The sequence below is a fragment of the Mastomys coucha genome, unplaced genomic scaffold (assembly GCF_008632895.1).
Source record: "Mastomys coucha isolate ucsf_1 unplaced genomic scaffold, UCSF_Mcou_1 pScaffold18, whole genome shotgun sequence".
NCBI classification, from domain to species: Eukaryota; Metazoa; Chordata; class Mammalia; order Rodentia; family Muridae; genus Mastomys; species Mastomys coucha.
In genome coordinates this window covers 57,296,629-57,323,151 of record NW_022196900.1, presented here as the reverse complement: position 1 = coordinate 57,323,151, position 26,523 = coordinate 57,296,629, and the positions used below count along the sequence as shown (strand labels likewise).

Genomic DNA, 26,523 nt, shown 5'->3' with positions numbered 1-26,523 from the left:
CTGAGGGTAAGAATGAATATATAGAGGTCCTTAGTCAGCCCGTGCATTCAACAAACATACTGAGAATCTACTACAGATTAAACAATATTCGAGCTAGACTGGAGATATTTATTATCTTTCATATATCTCTAGGAGTGAGATATAGGAAGCGTAATCCAGAGTATACAGTGGCATTAGGAAACCGAGAGTCAAGAGCTGAACTGTTTACAAATGAAAGTGCACGTATGCCATGGTTTGAATGAGAAACATCCTCCATAGGGTTCATATTTGAACACCTGATCTCCAGCTGGTGGCACTGTCTGAGGAGGTTTCAGAGCCGTAGGAGGTATAGCCTTGTTGGAGAAAGTTCTTCACTGGGGAAGACTTTGAGGGTTGATAGCCTTATATTAGCCTCTGTTTTCTGTGTGTATGAAAATGTCACCAGCTAGCTTCTTGCTCCTTCCATGTCTTCCCATCCATGATAGACTCTATCCCTCTGGAGCAAGAATTAACCCTTTCTTACTTAAGTTCCTTTTGCCTATGGTATTTTTTTTTTTTTTCACAGCAACAGAAAAGATACAAGGTTCAGAGCATGAACTGATGATGGCTTTCTCAGCTTGCATCTTACCTGTGCTCTGCAAGTGCTGAGTGCAGATCTAAGTCCTGGGCTGGTGAGCATTGCCATCTCCTGCCTAGCTCTCCAAGCAGCTTAGCTCCCGTCTTTCCCTCCTATAATACACAGGTCTGATTTTTGCCCACCCTGGTGTCCTTATTCTTTCTTCTGTAAGTGGAGGTCTAACATTTCTTTGGAGAGCTCTTCTCCCTCAGCCTCAGGTTATGTGATGAGCAACCCTGTTACCTGTTTCTGACGGTGGTTATAGAGGGCAGGCTACACAGTGAGATAGCCTGCTGTCTTTCAGGTAAAAAGGTTGTCTAAAAGGTGAGCAAGTGGTCCTGATTAGGCCAGTCAGAGCCTTAGGCATTTGTTTGTGGGGGCTTTTCTAGATGTGTTGTAGAAAAGCCATTCTTTTCCTTTTTAGATGGTCAAGGTAGTGGAAATTAAGTGTGGAGCTGTTCACACTGTGTGCGCTACACCATGAAGAGCCATAGCCTGTGGATGGGGCTCACAGTGAGAGGGCTGGAGGGGGGAAATTATGATCTGTGTGCTTGATATGTGTCCACTCAAAGCCACACTCTCCTGGATTTTTCAGTTGCTTAACCTAACCTGTTATCTTTTGTGGCTAGTCAGTGGTAGGGTGGTTAAGCAATTTGGTGGGAATTCTCAAAAAGAGTCTTTATTCACACAGTTCACTGCCTAATCCTTAACTGTATTATAGTGCACAGGAGTCTGGGGCTGTAGGAAGATCTAGGGACATGCCTGGAGAATGACAAGTTTTTTTAACCATGTCACTAGAAGGTGGCCACGGAACCTGATAATCATAGCCTAAAATCTCCACCAACCACTCAAAAATGGTCCTCATTAATGATGTCTGTTCCACTAGGTAGACTGGCAGGGATGGCCTTTTGAGCTTGACCATTTGGGCCTCTCTTGTTGGTGGCAGACGAAGGCTCAACTATTATTTGCTGAATTGACTCTATATGTAGGCAGCAGACCCCAATTAACAAAGAGACTTCCCCCTTTAGTGAGAACCACAGATAAAGAAGGCTCCTCTAGGTGAAGTCTCTGACATCAAGGAAAGGCCCACCTGCTCTACTGTGGCACAGAGTGGGGGAGGGGCAGCACAGGGAGCCTGGGGCTCCTCACTTCCCCAAGACCATGCTTTCATTTCCAGCTTGTTCTAGGTTACTTCTAGATCATCCAGAGTAGAAGGTAAGTCAGGAGCGGGAGAGTCTGAGATCATTTCAAGAAAGCAAACACAAAGAGAGCAAAGCCGGTTCTCAGGACATGGGGGAGTCTGAGAGAAAAATGCCCCTTCCTGGACACACGCAGCTTTCCAAGTCCCTCCTTACACAGGACTTCCCGCTCCTCACAGGAATGCTTTCCAGTTATGTGAAAGCAGGAAAACCAAGGCCCACTGAGGACAAATGACTTCCACAGGCTTAAACAGGGCCCACATGGCTGGGAAGAACTTTAATTCTATTGTGGCCGACTCCACTGCCAGGCACAGCTCCTTGCTGGTCACTCCCTGCTTCTGTTTAAGTTACTTTTTTGGAGGTCAAATGGTTTATTTCCTTTTAGACCTTCTGTTCCATGCCTCCGATTACTGAAGGAGAACCAGGCAGCTCTGATGTTCTCACACGTGCTTTTCACGTTAAGAAAACAGAAGTTTTGGGAAGATGCGGAGAAGCAACTGATCTAAACGGCAAAGGATGAAGGTAAATTTCTGTGGAACTATAACTTTAAAAAGCATGTGCGTGTGGGTGATTAGCTGCACCAGCGCTCCCAACAAAGGATACAGTCTGAAAGAGTGACTCTCAGTGTTCTCACAGTCATTTGGACAGGACAGCACAGTCCTACAGAGTGTGTTCCCTTGCTCCAGGCGTGATAGGCTGGACTACTTAAACACTGCAGAAGCTCAGCTCCAGGCAACGCAATGCACTTAACTTGAACATGATTTATGATTCTGTCAATAGGGGAGCCTCAAACCTGCACTGATGCCTAAATGTGAGCTTTATATTTGAAACAGCCATTGGGGGAAGGCAGAGAAAAAGAAGGGGTGAGGGAGGGAGAGACAATTTCATATAAAGAGAAGATACAAGTTCAATTTCAAATTTTTGTTTTTGTGCCTTAAAAAAAAAAAAACCCTAGTTATGATTCTTAAGCATGGAATCAATGTAAGATTAAGCTAAATGAGAAAGAAAGAGCTGCCCAGGGACTTATTTGATTATAAAGCCAGTTACAGTTGATGTATCTGGTATCAGTGAGGGGACGTGGCCACAGCTACCACTTATATATGTGGACGTGGCTCTGTGAACTCCTCTTTCTCTCTCCTTCAGTCGCACAGCCACAGACATGCGTGGAAGCAGCTTCCTTTGTCGGGATGAGAGTGGATGTGGGGTCCACCAAGCTAATCACCCCATTCTCCTTAGCACTCCCTTCAGGGGCTTTGTGCCTCTTGAAAAGATTAAGGAGCCAAGTGGTCCCCTGCTCTAACCTGTCCTCCCTGGACAGCATATTAACATGATCCCACTACAGAGGAGCTCTCTTTAAAGTTTCCTGCAGGATGACAAATTAACCCAGCAGGGTGTCCCACACATCTATCTTCATACAAATTATTAGTGTAATAGAGCTTTGAGTTATGCATTTATCTGGTAATTATTGAACAGTTACACAAAACCAAGCTGAGCTGCTCTGGCCCTTTATGAGGCTCTCTCGGTGGGTGGCCTTACAGTTAATTTAGGATGGTCTCCACTCTGCAGCTCACTTGCAGACAAATTAGCTAAACAGCCTTCTCCTTTAAATATTTTCCATGTCACAGTGAAACTCTTTACAATACAATAAAGGTACAGTTTTAATTACACGCTTCCTGACTTTTGTTTAGCTGTAGTTTTAAAACATTTGCTGGCTCTGGATTTTCCTTTGGCTGGGCAGTAATAGCTGGTTGTAAGTATCTGGCTAATGAATTTAATAATTTCCTGAACTGATACTTAAGGAGCCTTTGCTAAAATGCTGCATTTCCTCTCTGCTGTCCAGTAACTTCCAGCCCCCTGGATGAGGTTTCCCTATGAAACTGGGCACTGCACGTGTGCTCACTTTGTGCTCCCAAACCTTTTCTGTCTTGCCCGTGCTCCAGACTGGAGCTTGTTAGGTCTGTGATGCCTGGATTTGCAAAGCAACTGGAGTAATTCCTCCTGGAGAAGGGCGATGTCATGTTTTCCCAGATGACAAACTCCAATAATAAACACAGTGCGCCTGTCTGCTGGCATGGGATGTCGGCACCGGTGTTTGCAACAGGTACTTAATTACTTCTCATTTTCTTGAGATGATTCAATTGCACTAACCCAGGAGAAACAAATTAGATTCAGTTGAGCATCAGCTAACTGGTCCACAGCTAAGTTCACAAAGCTTTCCTAAACAGCCAAGAAGTTTGCAGATGACAGGGGAAATCCTGAGAAACTACCCCTTGGGGGCCTCTGCCAACAGCGCATGGTCATGCATACAGTGATGGGGCCCCAGGGTATGTCTCTCCTTCAGGCTTGTCAGTAGATGGAAACACAGTACTACAGGCAAATATGTGTCTTTTTAAAGGGACCCAAAATTTTGAGCTAATTTATCCTAATACATAGTAAGGTAGAAACTTTTTTTTTTTTTTTTTTTTTGCGCAGTGGTGTTTTGCTTGCATAGATTCTGTATGAGGGTGTCAGATCTCTTGGAACTGGAGTTACAGAGAGTTCTGACCTGCCATGTGGGTGCTGGGAATTGGACCAGAGTCCTCAGGAAGAACAACCATGCTCTTAATCTCTGAGCTATCTTTCCAGTTCCAAGGTAGAAAATCTAAATTGAAACCAAATAGATACAAATATTGAGTACCTGCACATTCTAGGCACTTCTATAAATGCTTCAAAATACATGTTCCTGAAAATTATTAATAATAATTATTATTATTACCAAACAGGGTGGGAAGGACTTCCCATTAGTTCCCATACTTTCTGTTTCAATCACATGTATGCAATTCATTCATTTATTTGAGGAATATTTATTGAGTGCCCCTGTGTAGGCCATGAGGTGGATTCAGGGATGAGCAGCAAAAGGCATGGTACCTGCTCTTTAGAAACTGCTGCCTTCACCGGGCGGTGGTGGCGCATGCCTTTAATCCCAGAATTTGGGAGGCAGAGGCAGGTGGATTTCTGAGTTCGAGGCCAGTTTGGTCTACAGAGTGAGTTCCAGGACAGCCAGGGCCACACAGAGAAACCCTGTCTCGAAAAACCAAGAAAAAAAAATAAATCATATTAATCTCTCCTTCTCTGTTGACGGTAAGTCTGTGCATGGTACAAACCCATAGTCCTTCAACCATTCATGGTGACCTTGATTTCTAGGAAGACAGTCTTCATGTTCATAATTCTCTGCAGTGTATTTTTCTTGGCCAAATTGGGAGATATAGTTGACTTTAGCTACTCAGATGTTTCATCACAAAGAGCAGAAGAATCATGGGCTTAGAAATCTTTTAGAGCATGTAAAGTTTGGAAGACCTTCCCGAACAGAGGCTAGCATGACTCTTTGAAAGCTGCACAACACATCTTTGGTTTGTATGACTATTATTTTGGTATATATTATGAATATTTTCATAATTGTTTGGCATCTAAACTATTCTCTCTCTCTCATACACACACACACACACACATACACACACACACACACATACAAAGATGTGGTGTTTAGCCACACCTGCAATCACTTCATTTTAATTTCATAGTACCTAGTTGTCTAACAAAATTATTTGTTTTCAGTTGCTCTCTATTTTGCATACTGATAAACAGATGGCAAAAGGTTTGAGATGGGGTTAAGCATCATGCTTGTTTGTACTCTGACAATGCCAAATGCCATGGTATTTCCCCATGAGGATGCCCTTCTTTGTCTTGCCTGGCATCTGGTGCCTCTCCTAGCACAGTGTAGGTCAAGTCCGTTTTCTGAAATGCTTGGCACTGTGCGTTTCTGAATTTGGATTTTATTTTAGATTTGAGAATATCTGTATATACTTCCAATGTAACAACCCTAACCTGAGAGTGTGAAATTCAAAATGTGCCAAATATTGAGCACCAATGTGATACCCAGGCTGTATCTCATCTGGGCTCACAAGCCCATACTTTGAGCATTTTTGATTTCAGACTTTCAGATTAGGGTTGATCAGACCACCATACAACTAACTGCTGGCTCTTCTCTTCCCTCAGCTGCCAAGTGGTAAGTACTCTGGGGATTGGAGTCGGGCTTCACTTGCTCCCTCTATTCAGTAGCTGTAAGAGTACCTTGTTTGTTGTGAGCACTTGGTAAACGTTTGTGGGAAAAATTAATGGGTCACCAGATGGCAACAGGAGTTTTCAAGTTAATTTTAACATCTAGAAAAGCCAGAATGGCTTAAAAATGTTTCAAGTGACCTTTGCCTCACAGAAACTATGTCTGTGCTAGAAGCAAGGGACCAGAGGCTAAGCTAATGAAGAAAGAAAATACATGAGTTGTTAAGTTTAGCTATATAACAACTCTGTGTAACAACACAGGCTACGCATGATTATGAAAATAGCTAAATGGCCACATCATGTCTTGAACTAATTAAGTGAAAGGACAAACAAAAGGTTTAAACAGGGGTGGCTTTCCTCAACCCCCAGTGGCAGAGTAAAAGCTAGGAACTACTGAACAGGAAACTAAACTAGATGAATTCTGGTCTTGGCTCTGGCCAGCTCAGATTGCTATCTGTAAGTCATACCAAGTTCATAAGGAACTGCCTGTTAATATATTACTCCAATATCTACTAATTCACACAACCCCAATTTTATAGATATTGATAATTACACTCAGCTAAAAATCGACATCTATACCTTGGACCCTCTCTTGAAGCTAGAGTACAGTATAGTTCTGATCATATGACCATACAAAAGGTAACAACAATTGGCTGGTGAGATGTTCCAATGGATGAAGGCGCTTGTTGTCAAGCCTGAAGACCCTAATTTTATTTTTGAGACCAACGTGGTAGAAGGAGAAACTTCGGCAATGTGTCTTCTAACCTTTATGCACATGATATATCATAATATGTCCACGTATCCACAGTATATAAATGTGAAAAGAATTATAAATGGTTATGAGCTGGTACCTCACAATCTCCTTTCTTTTAATTGAAAATGTCTATGGAAGGCAGGAAGGAGTGTAGTGGCTGCACAGGAAAGAGGTACCTTCTGACTCCTGGCCTTGCTAGTCTGTTCTGAGTTACTATAACAAAGTATCTAAGGTTGGGTGCTTGAAGAGATGCTTACACGCCCCTAGATTCTGGTGACTGGTGACTGCCATGCAGGTGAAGGTCCCAGTCTGTGTCATAACATGACAGAGAAACCGAGAGAGAAATGATCATGTACAGAAGTGTCATGCGTATAAGCAAGAGCATAAGAGACCAGTGAGAAATCAGGCCCAAGCCTTTTCTAACAGCCCACCGTCAGGAATGAATCTATTCCTACCAATCAGACCTTGACCTTTCTCAGGAGACAGCATTAGTTTACTCTTCAAGGAGCTTCTGAAACAACTACCTTGCACTAGACTTCATCTCTTAAATGTACCAGGAACCACACAGCAACACTGGGGTCCGAAGTTCCACTACATGAAACTTTAGGGAACCAATCATATCCAAATCATAGAGAAGACTTTTCACTCCTAGTTATCATTTGGTGTCATAATAGCACAGAATTATACTGAGTTAGATTTTATTTTTTATTTTATTTTATTTTTTTCTTAACTGTGATTTAACCTGGGCCAACATGCCCTGAGCATGAGAGACTTGCAGCTTACTATTGAGCTATAGCCATGACCATTTTTTAAATTGATTTTTAAATTTTACAATATGATCTCAGTAAGTTACCCAGGGCTGCCTTAAACATAGTCTATAGTCTAATGAGCTTTGAAGATTCTCTTCCCTCCATCTTTTGCCACATCATAGGCCTGGCTTATAATTGTCTTAAGTCATGCCTTAATGGTGTTTTTCTGATACCTGTGGACACATTGTTAGGTGATATTGAGACACATTAGGCCAGATGATTCCTGGAGTCCAGGGCTTTGCGTTTGGCCTCCCAGTCTGTGATTGACTCTCTAAAGCACAGTTGCTTTCCTTATGGTGAAGTATTGGAGTGTCATTTCTCATTACTTTCAAAAACACAAGGCTTTAGGCAGAAAGGTAAGCTTCAAGAACGCTCATATTTTTAAGAAACTTTAAAATATCACTGATAATTACTGCAAATAACTCTGAAATGGAGCCAGACAAAGATTGAAACAATGGACCAGCTGGTGAAGGCTCTTGCTGGCCTGATGACCTGGGTTTAATGCTGGATCCCATATTGTGAAAGGAGAGAACTGATCCCTGGAAGTTACCCTCTAGCATATACAACAATAGCTATACACTTGAACACAACACAACACACACACACACACACACACACACACACACACACACACTAAATAAATAAATATAAAAAGAGTCAGACAAACACTTGAGGGCTTAGTTTGTTAACCTGTGTGTTGTATCTGCGTGTGGTGTCATGTGGCTAAATGTGGGGGTAGTGCAAAATTGGGCAGCACTAAAAGGTCTGCATAACCAAAAATTAGGTCAAAATCAAATAGGCAGTGAACCCAGGGTGTTTCTGCAGCATTCACCTGGGTCAATCACGTGACTCTACTGCAGCCTTGGCTCTGAGTACACCCGTGCTTTCCATTCCACTCAGCATCCATGCCACACACCTGTGAATGCCACCTGCGAATGCCACCTGCGACACCTCAGCTCAGAGCCGAGACTCTTGAATGCCATGAATCGAAATGTTTTTACATACAAAGTCTTCTGCGCTTTCAGAAGCAACATGGTTTGAATATGGGAGACAAAGAATATTTTTCTACCATTGTTTCTCAGCATGTGGGTATCATAGTAATACATATTTAAATTACATTGGAATATTTGGCTTTAAAGGTTGCTGTTTGAGTTTCTGACTTGAGCTATATAAGAAGTAATTTAATGACTTCTGGCTTTAAGTTAGGATAAATTTCCTAACAACTTGTGGGATGACATTAAATATATGTGTATTATATATACATATATGTGTATATACATGTGTGTGTGTGTTTGTGTGTGAAAGAGAGTGTGAGGTGGCATTCTTTGCACTGATAGAAATTAAAATACTAATTCATTCTAAAAATAATGAAGATGTTTTATATCCTGTAGAGTCAAATACTCCACCAAAATTTAATTCTATTTGGAAAATTAATAAACATATCCATCTCATTTATGACAAATTTGCTTTGGTCTTTAGTTAATTAATTATATTTATATAATATATAATATATATTAAGTAAAAATTGCTTTAAATAATTTTTATGGTTTCTTATCAGATACTGTTAGATTTAGACACCATTTTATATGTCTATGCACCCAAGATGTATAGATAGAGACTTCTCAGTTAAAAGCAGGCTGTGAGTGAAACACGTTTCAGAACTGAATCTAGATCCCTAGACAAAGTCACAGCTTTTGAAGCAACAGAGCTAAGAGCAAAGGTTTTCTTTCCAGTTACTCTGGATAAACTACATTGTGATTTGATACATTATAAAGGTTACATATATATATATATATATATATATATAGTGTGTATGTGTGTGTGTGTATAAAACATGAATGAAACTTGATGCCATCCCCAGGATATTGCATGATGTATGTGCAGATGTTTGCAAATCCTAATTTCAAACACTTACGGTCTTGAGCGTTCTGGATGAGTGATGCTCTGTGTGTATGTGAGCTGGGCTTGGGACTGGGAAAGATGCATACAGGGTGAAGGCAGCAGGGTAACCATGAGATTGTTTTTCAAAACCTGGATGAAAGAACATTGTCCTACTGTCTGCACGGTCTATTTCCAGATGCTGTGCAAATGACAACAGACATATGACTGCACTCTCCTCGGACAGTACAGTTCTTCCTAGGTGGAGAATTTCAGAACAGTGAACCAAAGCACTGGAAGCACACAGTTGGCATAAATGGTAGCACAGATTCAAACTCTGGCACATTGGACCCTCTAGGTTTGGTGCTTAACTGCTTCTGTAGACAGAAGGCCCTTGTCCCCACAAAATGCGTATGTTGATGTCTTAATTCCAATGGGATAGTATTGGAGGTGGGACATTCTTTAAAAGGCAAGAGGTTTCTATGATCTAAAGAGAAACTTCAGTAGAAGGTGGGGCCTTCAGGAGTCAATTAGATAAAGAAGGTGTAACCCTCACAGATGGAGTGGCCAGATACCTCATAATGGAAGCCACAGAGAGTTGCTTAGTCTCTCTACACAGTGAGAAGGCAAAATCTATAAGCCAATGTGTGAACCTTTGTTAGACACTGTTGGCCATCAGCTTGTCTTTGGACTCCCAACCTCCAGCAATGTGAAGAATTACATTTGTGCTGTATATACGGTACTCAGTCTTAGCTATTATATTGTAGTCTCGGAGATATCTCAAGACTGCCATTATGATACCACGTCTCCCTATCAAGGACCAATTCTTCTGCCTTTACTTTGCAGTCTTTACAAAGAAAGGTTTTCCTTGTAAATGAGACTCACCACATCCCCAAATACAGTTTAGTCTGGCAGTAGAAAAATAGCCATCTTTTGGTTGGGCAAAATGACCTTGCTTTACTATAGCTTTGTTAAGAGATCAGGTTTCTGGCCTGATACTGAAATGTCTCACATTCACTGACTGCTACTTGTCATGGGGAGTTTTAGGGAAGGCAGCACAAATTTTTGCAGTCTGGTAACAATGTACAATGGGACTCTGGCAGGAAGGCATCGCATATACCAGAAGCCATGCTCTTGTGCTCTTGCAACCTGACAAAGGACACACACATTGGCTGGAGTTAACTGTGTCTGGCAGCGCTAACTTCGGAGAAGCACAGGTGGATGTGAAGGTATCTGAGGATGCCCTTACATGCACATACTGCAGATGCCCTTACATGCACATGCTGAGGATGCTCTTACATGCACATACTGCGGATGCCCTTACATGCACATGCTGAGGATGCTCTTACATGCACATGCTGAGGATGCTCTTACATGCACATGCTGAGGATGCTCTTACATGCCCATGCTGAGGATGCCCCTACATACACATGCTGCTCCCTGTTAGTATACTGCCTACTTCATGAGGCCTTTCACCTTCAAACTTGGCCTCATCTTGCAATATTAGTCTTTGTCTCAGATGGATATTGTTGTAGGCATGAGCTTTCCAAATGGTGCAGAGGAGAATGGAAGGGAATACAGAGCCCACAGTGACTGCTCCACCCACCTTAAGGGACAGAATCTCAACTTAAAAATATCTTAGCCAACAAATGCCCTAGTTTGCCTGTCTTAACTCTTAACATAGAAATTCTTAGTATGCCTGTCTTAACTCTTAGCATAGAGTTCTTAGCACAGAGATGCAACTGAAGGGTATCATTACCCTACTCCAAGGCCTATGTCAGAACACTAACGGGGTAGGAGGGGGATTAGTGATCACAGAAACACAGCTTGAAGCCAAGACACACAGTAGGCATTGTTGGTATTTTTTTGAATAAGGAATAATACACATATATTGTTTATGCCCTTTAGAGTTTCCAAAAACACTGCTCCACTGTAATTTTCACATAAGAATATGAGTTTGAGAGGAAAGGTTCCTTCTCCGATGGCATGTCCCCCTTGCATTGGCAAGGACAGTGCAAAACCAGAAGGTACACAGGAATGCAGAGGCAACCTCCCCAGCCTTCCTGGCTGCTGCCGCGCTGCGCTGTCCTTCCCCAGCTCCACTGCCCTGCTATACTATGGGTTTTTCCTTTGTTTGGAACAGTTGCCATGCCCATGAATCTGTTAGATTCAACTTCAGTGTTAGCCATTCTTTCGAGTCTCTTCATTTGATACAAAGGGATAGTAGCCTACTACACACCAGCTTTTCTTAATGCTCATTTCCTTTCTCCTGTCCTGCTCTGCAAGGGCAGGAAACACTGGCCCCAGTGTCTACACAAAGACATGTACTCAGTAAATCTTTAATGAACAAATGAAGGAAATTCGGCATCCCCCTCCTCTGACATTCATTTGAATATGTTAAACTGACCATAAAAATGATATATAAAATACATATCTTCCTTGTACCATAAATATTCTGACTTAAAATGGTTTCATACCTCTCATTTCCTGCTATAGTTTAGATGCTCAACACATGTTAATGATAAGAGGATGTAATGCTAACTAGTTTAATGGCTTATTCAGATGGGAATTCTCATTTCTATATCTAATATCTAATATGTATATACAATGTATATGCATATGCACATATGTGTGTGTGTGTATATATATATATATATATATATATATATATATGCTAAGCATCTGTGGTTATACCATAGGTACACACATGGAACCATCAGGGATCCTGATGAGAACATTATATTAATGACCATAGTATCTGTTGACATAGAAATTGCTTCCCATGACAGAGCACTTTTTTTTTTTTTTTTAAAGTGAGGGTTTTCCACATGTGCTTTGTGCATCCCTCTCAACTACAGTATTTCCTTTCTTGGGACTATTATATTATTCATACATGGATTCAGATTCATAAATGGATTCAGTGTGCCTAACATGAGCCAAGACAAGAAAAATCAATTTTCCCAGGTTTATGTCAATGTAGACATCAGACTGTAACTTTTCAGAGTGCTTTTTGACGTCAGCTGGTAGGTAACAGACCTAAAGGACAATCTAATAGAGGGGTGCAAATGTGGTCACAGTTAGTCATATTTTTACTGTGGGGCTTTTATAAATAAACGAATAAATATTTTCATCTTGCAATTGGATCAAGTTAAGTGATTTGCTGACATCCTTTTGGGGTTTAAAGCTTGTCTTTAATGTGACATACAAATCCTATTTCTTGTGGACACATTTTAATAATAAACTTAAAAGCACATGAGACTGCAGTAAGGAAAACATTGCAATGCAAACCAGACAAATGATCTACCACTTCAAAAGGAGGGACTGAAGACGACTCGTCAGCACCCTGATGCCAACAACCTCAACACAGAACACCACGTATCTGTAGAGAATCAGTAAGGATGGGAAGCCGAAAAACATTTGTCACTTGAAAAATAGGTAACTGACCACATGGAAAAACCACTCACCAAATACCTACACACAAGGCATGCACACATACAGCTGAGGGCACATTTGATTTTGGCCTACTGTTCCTCAAACAAAAAAAGGCTTGTGTCTTTTAACTTTAGAGCAATAGATTCCATGCCAAAAAACTCTTTGGTTCCTAAAATTCTAAGACTATCCTCAAATATAAGAACTAGATCACTTATTGCCTCAGAATAGTTATAGGGGAGTCCTTACTGCCTCCCCACTTTAATACTTTGATCTCAGGATTATGATGTAGACCCTATGGATCTCTGGGGGAGCAACTCACCTCTGGGTCCTGTAATGACAGGTCGGTGATGCTGTGTGAATGCTGTTCCCAGGGAGGAGGTCTGCGAAGGGGAGGGGCTGCTGAAACCAGACTTCTCAGACTTCTTCAGTGTGGTTGGAGATGGCATGCCTGGCAAGAAGGGTTGATTGTTGAGGTAACTTTAATCTATAGAGCAACAATTTGTGTGACCAAAGAAGACAACACTTAGAGAGTGGAGGGGGGGAGGGGGAAGAAATAAAATGGAATCATCGGTAATATTTGTATTAAATTGCTTCGAATTTGTCACAGGAACAAATCAGTAACAGAATGGTCCCCCTTTTAGGCGGTTCTGTAAGTTATTTTAATTTGTTGTTTTAAATCCTAGTCCATTTGGGGACTTTTGATCTTCTCTATATGGGGGTTTCTGTGTCTTAGGTCTTCAGTGTCCTCTGCAAAAGACCTGCATTTTAAAATCTTCATATCCAAAGTAGTTCTACTGGGAGGAGGGAGGAGCCTTTAAGAGGCAGATCAAGGTGGAGACTGCTGAGTGAGATCCTGGGATCTGATCCCTTCTTCTCTTGCTCTCTCTTGCTTCTTGGCTAAAGAAAAGCAGTTTTACATACTATATTCTCCCCACCTTGCCACCAAGCACCAGTGAGTCTGGGAGGTCTACCTGACCATGAACTAGATCCACTAAGACCAATAAAATTCTCTTCTCTTCAAAAGCTCCATATTTTTTTTTTTTTTTTTTTTTTGGTACTTGTTATAGTAACAGAAATCTGACTTCCACAGGCTTCAACTTTTCCAGTGAGTGTGTCACGTGTCTGTGACCTTTGGGACCCTTGCAAAGGAGGCTGCCTAAGCACACAAAGGCATCCTCACATGCAATCATTTTGTCTTGTCAGTTACCTTATTTCAGCACCAAAGCATTTTTCTACACTTTAAATAATTTAGCTTTTTTAACATAAAAATGCCCTTGATAATAGCAGCTCAGATGTTCTTTCAGTGAATTATTTATAGAACAGGAAAAGAAAAGATAAAAGTAAAAAAAAAAAAAAAAACCTTAAAAATACAAGCAACTGGGACTGGTTCAGTAAATATGGTCTAACCAATGAAAAGAATACTGTAAAAGAATAACAACATGGGAGATATTTATAATATAATGTTGACTGAAAAGCCAATTACAACATGGGATGTTGTAGTACATCAATCACAGAACGTACAACATAATTTGTGTCTTTTTCTCTATGCAGAGAAAGAACTGGAAGTTGTGTGTGCACTGCAACCGCGGCTCCCTCAGCGAGTTAAATTTCTGTGGTTTTCCTTGTTTCCTTTTGCTTACTTGCCCTTTCTATGATGAACATATATCACCTTTATGCTAAGAAAATATAAGAAAAGCTTGTCTTAAAGAATAGCATTTTTCTTCAGTGTCTAGGGTTTTCACAGCATTTTAAACTTAGGAAATGTGTTGGAAAGAAAAATACTGGGGGAATAATGGGAAACAGTCCCTTGCAATTACTGGATTTGTGGTGCTCTCAGCAACTGTGCCCACAGACACAACTGGAGACATCTATTCATTTGGGGGAGTGCCAGGTAAGACAATAGAAATTTGGACATTTAATAAAGGAAATGACATCAAATCTCCATATCACAGAACAAATGTGGGATCTCAAGTTTCCAGCATAAGATTGGTCTGCACTGCATCAGAAAAAGGAAAAAAAAAATCATTTAAACATGTCTACCTATGGTTTTTCCTCTCTGAATCTGAGAATTACTTGGGCAAAGTAGAAAAGTAAGTAATTCGTCTATTGATATTAGTATGTAACTGTCCCTGAGGAATTGCTAGTACCATGAACTATAGTGAATATTTCTAGAGAGAGGCTATACCTAAACATGTCTGTTATTTCCTTAAATTAGATATTAACGTTATCATATAAAATGATACCCAGATGCATCTGGGTATGAAGTATGTCTGTTTAGGTCTTCTCTGAGTTAAATATTAAATAAAAATAATAAATGAAGTTTCTAAAATGTACCAAAGGGTACCAAAAGTATTCTCATTCTCTCTCTCTCTCTCTCTCTCTCTCTCTCTCTCTGTCTCTCTCTTTCTCTCTCTCTCTCTCTTCCTCTCTCTCTCTTTCTCTCTCTCTCCTGTGTGTGATCTTTAAACTCCATGTACAGATTGCACTTTTATCTGTGACTTCACACAAAGATGCTATAATATAGCAAAATTCATGATTTTTATCTCAAGCAAAAAACAAACTAGTTAGTACATTCCTAGTCAGATGCAAGTACACAATGGGTGGCTGTGTGATTTCATGCTATTCATACTCCTAAATCAGATCTATTCTACGTCAATCCCTATTTGATCTGAATTAAAAACAAATTTGTCAGTCCTAGTGACATCAATTATATTTGTTAAAAAGGCCACAGACCATACCATACAGCTAGGTTACACTGAGGTTGTAGGTGAACAATCGCTTCCAGTGACCTAAGCAAGGCATTATGATTCAACTACAGTTGGGAAAAAACCTTCAAAAAAATTAAATAATAAAACATTTAAGTATTGACAAATTTCCCAAGTCATTCAATCTCTTTTGTAAAAGGAAGTTTTAAGCTACCCACTATTCTACTACTTTAAATTCAGTCAAATGCTGGAATTACATGTTAGGAAAGACATAGAAATAAAATAGAAGTAGAAAATCTCAAAACTTTGAAGATTTTATTTCAGTTTTTTGAACAATGGAATTATTGTTGGAATCATGGTATTGAACCAACTATATTGAAGGGAGCAAATGACTGACTCAAGAAAGCTGTGATTTTTTTTCAAAATGTTCATTTCCCTCAATGTTTGGTGTGTAAAAATGGAACTTTAAGTACAGCTTGGGCAATAACAGGAGGAGAATGCAAAACTATGGGCTTTGGGAAAGGCCAATGGTCAAAGCACTGCCACTGAAGCATGAGGATCTACATCCAAAACTCCCAAACCTACATAAAGCTAAGTAAAGCCAAGCATGCTTACTCCCCACACTCCTATCACAGGGTATGGCCAAGCATGTTTAGTCCACACAATCTTATGACAGGGTGAAGCCAAGCATGCTTAGTCCTGCAGTCCTATGACAGGGTGAAGCCACACATGCTTAGTCCCTGTACTCCTATGACAGGGTGAAGCCAAGCATGCTTAGTCCTGCAGTCCTATGACAGGGTGAAGCCAAGCATGCTTAGTCCCTGTACTCCTATGACAGGGTGAAGCCACACATGCTTAGTCCCTGTACTCCTATGACAGGGTGAAGCTACACATGCTTAGTCCTATGCAAGCAAATGCATGTCTATGCAACTCCTATGGCAGGCTGGCTAGCCTGGATCACACAGTACAGCAGCACAAACATTGAGAGACCCTGCCTAAAAACAAGGTGGGAGGTCTAACCTCTACATACACATTGTAGTGTGAACACACACACACACACACACACACACACACACACACACACTCACACACACACACTTTAGACCCTCCTTGAAAGAGTTAAAGAGGCAAGAAGCATGGGCAGCATGTAAGAACAGCATGCCAGACTATGTCTAATCTAAATTTATCACAGTCAAGTAATATGAACCCGAAGGCTGTCATGAAGCTCAAAATTACTTTGTGTTTTCAATTTTTAAAGACTTATATTGAGCCCATTTCCTTGTTATATACTTTAATATTTTTCTACATGCATAATGTATGTTTTGGTTAATTTGTTTTGTATACTTAATTGACCAGATGAAATTTCAAAATGCAAGTAAAATACTCTCTGTTAAAAGCTACAGGACACTCATCTCGACTTTTGCTTTTGAAAGAGTTTGGCTTTTGCACATTACTTTGAAATTAACTCCTTGTTAACGCTTCTTTTACCAATTATCTATGCACCAGGGTTATATAATTACTGTACAAATAATAACTGCGAGGGGTTTCTGTGAATGAACCAAATCTTTAATTCTAGGGTACTATCTAGAGTAATGAGACTTTAGGAAAGCCAAAACCTGGTCCTAAAGCCAGACCACTGAATTCTGCCAGTAAGCATGAAGACGTGAAGGAGGACTCTAAGCTCTTGAGGGCTACAGATGGAACAAGACCATGCTGTCATCCTTGGGAGAGACCTGAGCACCTGGTACTGAGACTGCTGACCATGGGCATGGGCCATACAGAATGTATGTTGCTTTCAGTTGCTAAGTATGTGGCAACCTATCATCTGCAATAAGAACCAACAGGATTTTCAAATTATGTATAGCAACACCTGCTATAAACACTTGCTAGATTTCAAGAAGTCTCCATTAATTCTATCCAACTAATCCTAAGTTGTAAGTTTTTCCTCCAGGATACACTTAATTCAGAGAAAACCATATCACCTCATGCAAAAGGGGCTAGGCTATAATTTTCTTGGGGTAGGAGGAAGAGAGGTATAATTAGTGCTTTTTTTTTTTAAAAAGATTAAACATGTCTGTAAATTGTTATTTTCCCCTGATTCTTATAAGAACTAGCTTTCAACAAACAAGATTAGATGATATTTAATTCATTAATTCTCAGGTTCTCTTAGAGAAATTAAGATTTACTTTAAGTAATGAAAAAAGAAAATAGGAGAATCATAATTTTAACTATTCTATCCCCAGATTATGGGCTTTACCAAAGACTTTGATCAAGAACTCCACAGTAGAAGCTGGGAAGGAATTGCTACAGGCACTAGAAAGTTTTTAGTACTTTCAGAAGCCTCTAAGGGCCACTTTCAGGAATTATAGGAGCAATGGGGGTGAGGGAGGGCAAACCATAAACCTAAATTTTCCATTTAATTAATTAATTAATTTTATGTGTATGAATGTTTTGCCCGAGTGTATGTATGTGTACCACATGTGTGCCTGGTGCGGTGGAAGTCAGAGAGGAATTTGGAATCCCTGGAACTGGATTTCTAGATAGTTGTGAACCACTGTATGGTGTTGGGAATTGAACCTAGGTCCTCTTCAAGGGCAGCAAGTGCTCTTAACCAGTGAGCCATCCCTGCTGTCCCTGGTCAGACATTTAAAAGGACACTGAGGCAAAGGAGTGTCACTGCTTACTTCAAACAGCTAGTACAGATGTCATTTTTCTCTGACAGTTGCCCAGGTATTGCTATAGGAAACCTTGTCTCATATGCCCGTTGCTGGAGTTCGGGGCATGAAATTCAAATTCCTTTCTTCAAAGTGCCATAACTGACACAGGAAGATGAGTTTCAGGGACTGTCTCTTACAGCCACAGAGTTAGAGAAAATAAAAGAACAAGCCACTTTGCTCTTTAGCTTTAAGCTCAGTATGAAGCAGGTGAGAAGAACACCCCCAAATGCTGTGAGGCTGGTCTGTATGAGTGGTTCTTAATCGTCCTAATGCTGTGACCTTTTACTACAGTTCCTCGTGTTGTGGTGACCCCCTCAACCATAAAATTGTCTTCGTTGCCACTTCATAATTGTAATGTTGCTATGGTTAATGAATTGCAATGTAAATATCTGTGTTTTCTGACAGTCTTTGGAGAGTCCAGTGAAAGGGTTGTTAACCCCAAGGGGGTCACAACCCACAGGTTGAGAACCACTGGTCTATATGGTATTTGACATATCCAGGCTTTTCTTTCCTTTATTATCAGCTTCTAATCCCCAGTGACCATCACTCCAGGTCAGGATTACTCCAAGCCTAAAGGTTTGCAGATACCTTCACTTCCTGACTCAGCAGATACCTGGTGAGATCAAATTCCTGTATATTAATCATTTCCAAAAATCAACAGAAAACAATAAAGATATAAATTGGACAATACCTGCTCTCTGCTGTATACTTACAAATACCTTATTTCCTTACATTTTAATTTCAGATATATGGGCATTATCCTTGCCTACCTACAATCTAACACTGCAGGTGTTAGATTAAGAGATGTTAAGAAATTTAATCAAGATCATGCCTACTGATGGCATTTTAACACTCAGGTCTTGGCAATTTGCTGGACAGTCAGGTTGGACAGAATTTGACTGTAGACATCAGACAGAGTAAAGATCTGCTAAGGTAAAGTTATATGCAGACTAAAAGCTATTTAAGTTAAGCAGCTATCGTTTCTGCTTCTTGAAAATCAAGATGAATATTAACATTCTGGAGTACAGAGGATTATGGGTAACTGAACCTGCAATAAGCAAAACAAGAGGCTAGGTCTGCCCCACGTAAGGGCAGGAAGGCAGCGTGGAAGATTTTCTGTAAGTGGGAGGAAGTCAGGCATACTTGGGAATAGTCCAGTAGGTACAAGGTTGGCTCAGAGAGAGGCAGCCTATGGGGGTAAAGACTGAGACGGTGAAGGGCCACAGCGAAGTAAGTTCAGAAGCCTGGATTTGAACCCATGCAGCCAAAGCTCTTTCTCCTTTCCGTACTCCTTTCTTTAAAACACTCTTCTAAGAATTGTGCATATTCTTTTCCTCTCCATCCAAAACCCCCTCCCTCCCTTTCCTTTCTATGAAGCTAGGCTGGCCTAAAATTTCTGATCCTCCTACTTCAGTCCCCTGAGTGCTGAGATTAGAGGTATATGCCCCTGCCTCAGAATAAGAGTATGTACTGAAAGAAAGGTACTCTTTAGTTCTCTGAGTGATATCGCCTTGTCAGGAGCTGAGTTAAGTCCAGTTTATGAGGGACAATGAAGCACTTTTCTTCTTGTAAATGTTGTTAACCACTCATGATTGTTCTCTTACAGGCAGGCACTTAGATTACACCCTTCAGGTGGAACTGTGGAATAACAGAAAGTTATTCCAGTATCATTTTCACTGACATATCTCAAGCCCGGGATGAAATCATGGACTGATCTCCCTAACTGCATAATCCCCAGGATTATGAGACATTCTATGTCCTGCCCCTGGCAAGAACAGGGCCTTTCTAGAACTACTGCAACTATTCTACATGGTTTTACCAGCTTCAACATCCATGATGCTAAATGAAGGTATTAAGTGCGTAGACGGATGCCCACTTTAGGAAACTCTGCTCTTGTAGCTGTGAACATACATGGGGACATAGCTGATGATATTGTTCCCTTCTTATATTTTTGTAGTAATGATACAAAGCATTAGGGTTCACTGTAACATAACTTACTATAAACAGCACACTGGGTCATTACGAGGTAAAACATTTGGCTGTTAGGTCTTTTAAGTGAATAAAAATATCTGGACATCATTTTTATGATAGGGAGAATACACTAAAACTTAAAAAGCCTCTACAGCCTATCCTTCCTATCCTGTATGCAAGCATTTAAAGGGAGCTACAAGGAACGCTCTGGAAGAGTTACCACATCATAAACATGTCTAGGTTGTTTAAGGGGCTTGGGAACACAGTGATTTCTCCAGGGCTTTGTTGTTGTTGTTGTTGTTTGTGTTTATTCCTGAAAAAGGAGTATGGAGGAAATCATTATACAGATCATTCTAGGGGAAGGAGCTAATGAATCTCTCTGATGTACTCCAAATTTTCTCACATGAGTAGGAAGAGCTATGTACAGCTGTGGAAAAGCAACCTAGACACAAAGAAAATGCCATCAGAAAATCTGGGCAGCTTGAAGTCGCTTCCTCTTTCTTAAAGCAACAACAACAAATCCAACAAAACAAAACAATAAAACAGAAACTCCACACACCCACAAAAACACAGTCCAGCAATAGGACAAAACCATGTGTCATGCTTCTTATGTGTCCAGGAGATAGTATGTTCTCTACCTATACCATTGCCCCCAGCCTTTCTTCCCACCACATGTTATAGGATGGACCAGCATTCACAAGACTGTGAGTAAAGAAAAAAAATATATGAGAAAAATGTTTTTTTTTTCCAAAAAACAAATAATCAATGTAACATGGTGAAACATTTTATTCATTCTGCTTTAGATATACACAGCTGCAAAAGTCAATAAACACGCATGTGTTTGGTTTGCGTCTGCCTTGTCCAGTGTGGTAGATGCCAGCCACATGAAGCTACTCCAGTGCACATGCATTAATTTACAGACTACATCACTCAGCACCACTACAGTTTGGGTGTCCAGAGTCATGTGTGACTGATGGTCACAGCACCTCTCAGAGCAGATGCATGTGCTGTCATTGGGGTGAATGTTCTATGGGGCAGCTCTTGCGTGTGCAGTGGCAGCTAACTTCCTGCCTTCTCATCCTCTTGGACAGCAGTGGCCACTTTGCTTCTATGGATTATTATTGCGTTATACGTGAAGGTCATGTGTATTCTCTAAAAGCAAAGCCTGTGCACAGTCTGAAAGGGTGGGCAACCCAAAGGCTTTTCTTCTCACCTCCATGAAGCCACAGGCAGCCCAATGCTCACGCTTCGTCAAAATCCTTACTGATGCTTTTTTCTGAGCAAATAACACTAGCCCCAGTGATGCGAACTTAAGTGTTTATTAAAACATGCCACTGCCTGCCACTTAAACCATGATCAAATACTTGGGATTTGAGGGTTCCTTTGGTAAAATTTAATCTGAAGGATGCATGGAGTAATGGCAGCAAAAGGACTTTATTTACCTTAACATCTCTCGGACACATGGAAAGCACCTATCACTTTATTTGAAGTGAAAAATTTGAAGCTGATTGAAACATTTCATAAGGGAAAGAGAATATAATTTTCGGCCTCTTCAAATTGCTTGAACTGTGAAATCAAGTAATAAACACAAGAAAAGGTTCTGTCAGCGAGAATCTCAGCTTGGTACAGTCAGCGTTTTTCTTGCTAAACCTTATTATGGCGAAGCATTTGATGCTTCGTCTCTGTTCTTGCTCATCCCCACAAATAAACTACGTTGACCTCCACCTGTTACTTAGTGAAATCTGCCTGCCATCCTTCAACAACCCTCATCTGTACCCTGAAAGGCCTTTGAGTCACTGAGAGAGTTGGAAGATAGACTTGTGCAGTAAATTGTGCTGATATCCCTTTATAACTATTCAGCAATTCACAGTTCAAGATGGAGCTATATGGTAAAAGAAAATGGATTTTTTTTTAAAGTCAGTGCTTATGAATGTTGGGAAGAGGCAATACATTTCATCATTTGGACACAGAGGTTTTTCACAGAAAGTCTCTCTCTTAGGCTATCATTGAATGCAGACAATTTCTAGCCCACCCCTTTTAAGAAAATCTGATTATATGTTGTGTCATCATTTCAGATGAGTTCAAAGACCATTTCAAAGCTTAAAAATATTTTGAGTTCAAGGATACTTGTGACACTGTTATTTTGCAAACAAAACAAAGCACCATATCTCAAATGCACCTTCATGCATGCAGAAATGCCACAGAATTATTAGCAGTATTCAGATGTTCCAAAATCAAAAGGAATTCTGATACCAATCAGATAAATACATGAGTCACTGCAGCACGGCATCTCGAGGGCTTGCTTTTCCTTCCTAACAACAGTGACATATCAAACAGAGTGAGTTGCATTTCTAATGATTAATGCTGCATTCGACAGAGGAAGGGTGTCTGTCTAATTACATTACACACTTATCTGTGAGGGATCAGCAGCATGTTTCTGCTCTCTGTCATTCTTTGTGACAACATAATGATAGATCCGTTTACTTACGAGTGCAGTTATTAAAAACCGTGCTGTTTTCTTAACTGTCTTCATGTCTTGGAAATATTTTATTAAAAATTACTTATCTGACACTAAGGGTAAATGCTTGGCAGAGCTTTGCATATCAATTAAGAAAATGAGTCAGTTCCATTCAATCAATGTCTCTGTTGAGTGTCGCATTCAAGTTCAGTGAAACTTCTCCATGACGCTTTGATTTGGGAGCTAGGATCTCACCCTCTCTCCCCCAACTCATCTTATTTATCCAAATTTTAAAGTTTGGTTTTTGCTTAAACTAAAAACTGCTCATGGCCGACATTTTCTCTGGAGTCATGATTTAACACTTGTTTTTCACATTCACACCTTTTTTGGAAACTCAACACAAGGATCCAATTTTAAGCAGACAGCTCCCCACAGGCCAATCAGAATGGGTTGCTAGCTGTGTAGCATCGTTCACAGCTTTTTCTACTCATGGGATGAACTTTATCCAGCACTTGTGAGGAAAAGGTCTTCATACAGGCTAAAAAAACAACAAAGCAAATGACACTGGGCACTACAAGTGGCTATCTCCCAACGGAGTGACTACTACATGTGTCAAAGAAGACAAGCCAGCCTCCTCCATCATTCCTTTCATTCAGAGTCACATGACAATAGCTTCTATCTTGCCCTTGATGGTTAAAAAACAGCTAAATATGAGTGTTGGGTTTAAGTAGTTCCTGCTCTGTTCAATTTTATCTCTAGCTCTGGTGTTAATCAACTCAAGCCAACCATCATGTAACTCAAATGGTAGTGGCCTGTAACAAACCAATTCTCTGCAAACATTCCTAATGTGTGGCCAGGATAAAAATGGATGTAAATTAAATTTAATGGATCTGTGTTATGAACATTTTTCCCTTATTAACTAAAGGCATCTGAAGCCTTCAGTGCTGATAGAAAAAGTCACCAATGCAAGCACACCAAAGGAGAAAAATTACTACTTAAGTCTTTTGAGGATAAAATTTCTGAAGAAAAAACAACAAACGCCCACTGATCTAAAGAACTTTTCAAAGTAGAAGCAGGTGTCACCACCACAAAATGACAAATATCAAATAATAACTGGATCTGAAATACATTCAACTTTTTTTACTTCTTTAAATCCTACACGTATTATGGCACCCAACTGGACATTAGAACACACAGTGTGGCTTATGTAAGAGCCCCAGATATGCTGGAGGTCAAGCAAGGCATGTTCACCAACGCTCTCTTCATACTGTTCATGGCATGGCTGAAGAGCAGACGATGTGTTCTGACAGGCATCAAGTCCAAGTACCTCTGGTATTCAGAAGTCATTAGTTCTGGAAGCTGGTGATAGCTGAGCAACTCCTAGGTTAGGCTTGCTAACAGGGAAAAAGCACTGGGCACCACATAGGATGTTCAGATAAGGAGCTGATGGTCTTACAAGTTCTAACACGTTCAATGCATTTCTATCTATGCCAGTGGGAACTTTAATCCATCCTTCATTACATGTACAGCGAGAGATGCCAAGAAATTGGAATTATTCAAAATAAAAGCACTGGAAGACACAAGGCCCACATCCAAACATGAGTGCTCAGGAGCATGGTTTGAGTGAGTCCTGAACATCGTCAGTGGTTGGTAGCACCCATTCTCCACAGTGATGCAAGGCACTGGACCATAAGCAGGTCGTCACACCAAAGAAATCAGAGAACCAAGAATCATAGTAGCCCTAGATTTAAAAATCCAAAAGCTTCAGACAGGCTTTTAGTTGATAAGAGAGGTGGGGGGAGGATCTTAAGTAATCCTTGGTTCTGAGAAGTCACAGCAATGAACTGCTTCTACCATGCAACATTCATTTCCATTTCAGGTTAATTTTTCAACTCTAAGAGATGCTGTAAAACGAGAGGATTGTTGTGTGCTTGATTTACCCCCTCTCATTTGAGAGACATATATTGTGATCAGGGCTAGAGGGAACTCTCTCCATTGGAGTACTTGGAGTGCTGTTCAGGAATCTATCAGGACTCATCTCTGATTTACTATGTGCATGTGAGCACTTCCCGTAATCTCCTAGGGCGCACTTCACCCATCATCTCCAAATGGGTGCCATGTCTTTGATTAATTGATGAGTTTGTGATGTAACTGAAGCTTGTGGACGGATGGAGTTGGATGAATTATTATAATCGTCTACAGGAAAACGGGGGTCGAGCACACAGGCCCATCAGAAGCTGACACCCCGAAAAGAGAGACAGGACTCTATGGGTCCAAAGACTTCCTTCTTCCCCTCTTCCCATTCCTCACAGAAAAATTCTTGCTCTTGAGTATTAAAGAACTACCTTATTAAAAAGCATCAGTAGCCTTTATTTCTACACAAACTACAGCCTTAAACTCAATCATTTAATATTTAAGTAGATTCATTAGTATGGTAGAGAAACAGGAGGTAAATGAGAGAGAAATCAGCCTGTAAATGCTACCATAAGAGATATGGGATCTGATCTCTTTCAAAATAAATTAAATAGGCATATGTGAAATAAACTTATAAATATATATATATATATGTTTAGCTCACATGTATACATGTGTATATAGTTGAGAATTATATATATGTGTATACATGTATATACATATATATTATATATATATATAGCCATTAGCTACAACTGTTACTTATGAAACACTTATATATTTAAAATTCCAGCGGCATTCTAGTGACAAAAATATTAGCCAATATATCTTCTTTATTAATCAAATTATGGCCTGTTTCATACCTGCATTATGTTTATACAGTCGAGAAGATAGGATCACTACTTAAAGAGATTTTTCTTTTTATATGAAAGATTTAAACTACCTTGTCTAGTTTTTCTATGAAAGATTTAAACTACCTTGTACTACTTCAAGAAAATCTTAACAATATCTAACAGATAATGCAAAATATCGTATCTGCAATAATTCTGATCTATCATGTATCTCTATATGTCTATACATATACATGCATAAGTCAAAACTCTGTGGTTTATTAAGACAGAGAGGTTTGGTCTGTATGAGGGATGATGTCTTTTGCTAGCTCAGGATGGTCCCAGCTCACGTACTTCTTATGGAATTCCTAGAGTGCATGACATCTGCATGCTTTTTAGGGATGGGCCAGGTGGTACTCGCCTGTGAGAATAGAAGGACACAGGCACCAGGCTCTTCTGTTGCCCCAGTAGTCATGGGAGCGCTTCTTAAGAAGTGTAGTGGAAGATTATGGCCCAGGCCAATCAGTAGACCCCACAACTGTGATGCTGTCTGCCCTTCATACCCCATCAGTCTTCTGACTGACTTAACTATTCATGCCTTTTGACCCTAGTGAGTTTGGTCTCTTAGAAACCAGTGTCTACCTTTTTAATTTTCTATTTCACCTTCCACTTTCCACAGAGCTTTGCACATCATACTTTCAGAGGTGTATAGTGTGTTTGCCATCAAATTTCACAGTATCATACCTCTTGTTTTTGTTTTTGTTTTATTTTATTTTATTTTTTCTATTTTTTGGAGGGGAAACTGGGGAAGGAGTTATCATGTGACATGTAAATAAAGAAAATATCTAATAAAAAATGAATAAATAAAAAGTTTTTCAAGTATTCACTAAAAGACATGCACACTATTTTACCAAAGTTCTATGGCTTATTAGGTATACATCATGTATACTGAAGGCTTCCCACAGATAAAGACAGACACAGTACTTTGCTCGTGGTGAAAAGTCAATCAACGGTAGCTTTTGTTTTCTTACCATCATTGTTTGACGTTCTCCGAGGAAATGAAAATCCAGAGCAGTTTACAAAGATTGCAGGTTTGATTATGGCAGGAGATGAGAAGTTTAAGGTTTTTTTTTTTTTTTAAATTTTTTTTATATCTTATTTTT

General features: G+C 40.1%; 1 protein-coding gene across 11 annotated transcripts in view; it reads right to left on the bottom strand.

The window, feature by feature from the left end:
* Nucleotides 1–26,523, bottom strand: part of Nfia (nuclear factor I A) — a 532,531-nt gene that overhangs the window by 59,446 nt on the left and 446,562 nt on the right. For 6 of the 11 annotated variants that reach the window (XM_031377888.1, XM_031377890.1, XM_031377889.1 and 3 more), the window contains exon 7: nt 13,085–13,213. The exons of the other annotated variants lie outside the window; for them this stretch is intronic. In XM_031377888.1, coding sequence (XP_031233748.1) covers nt 13,085–13,213 — 129 coding nt within the window. The remainder of the gene's footprint in view (nt 1–13,084; nt 13,214–26,523) is intronic. 11 annotated transcript variants of the gene reach the window in all.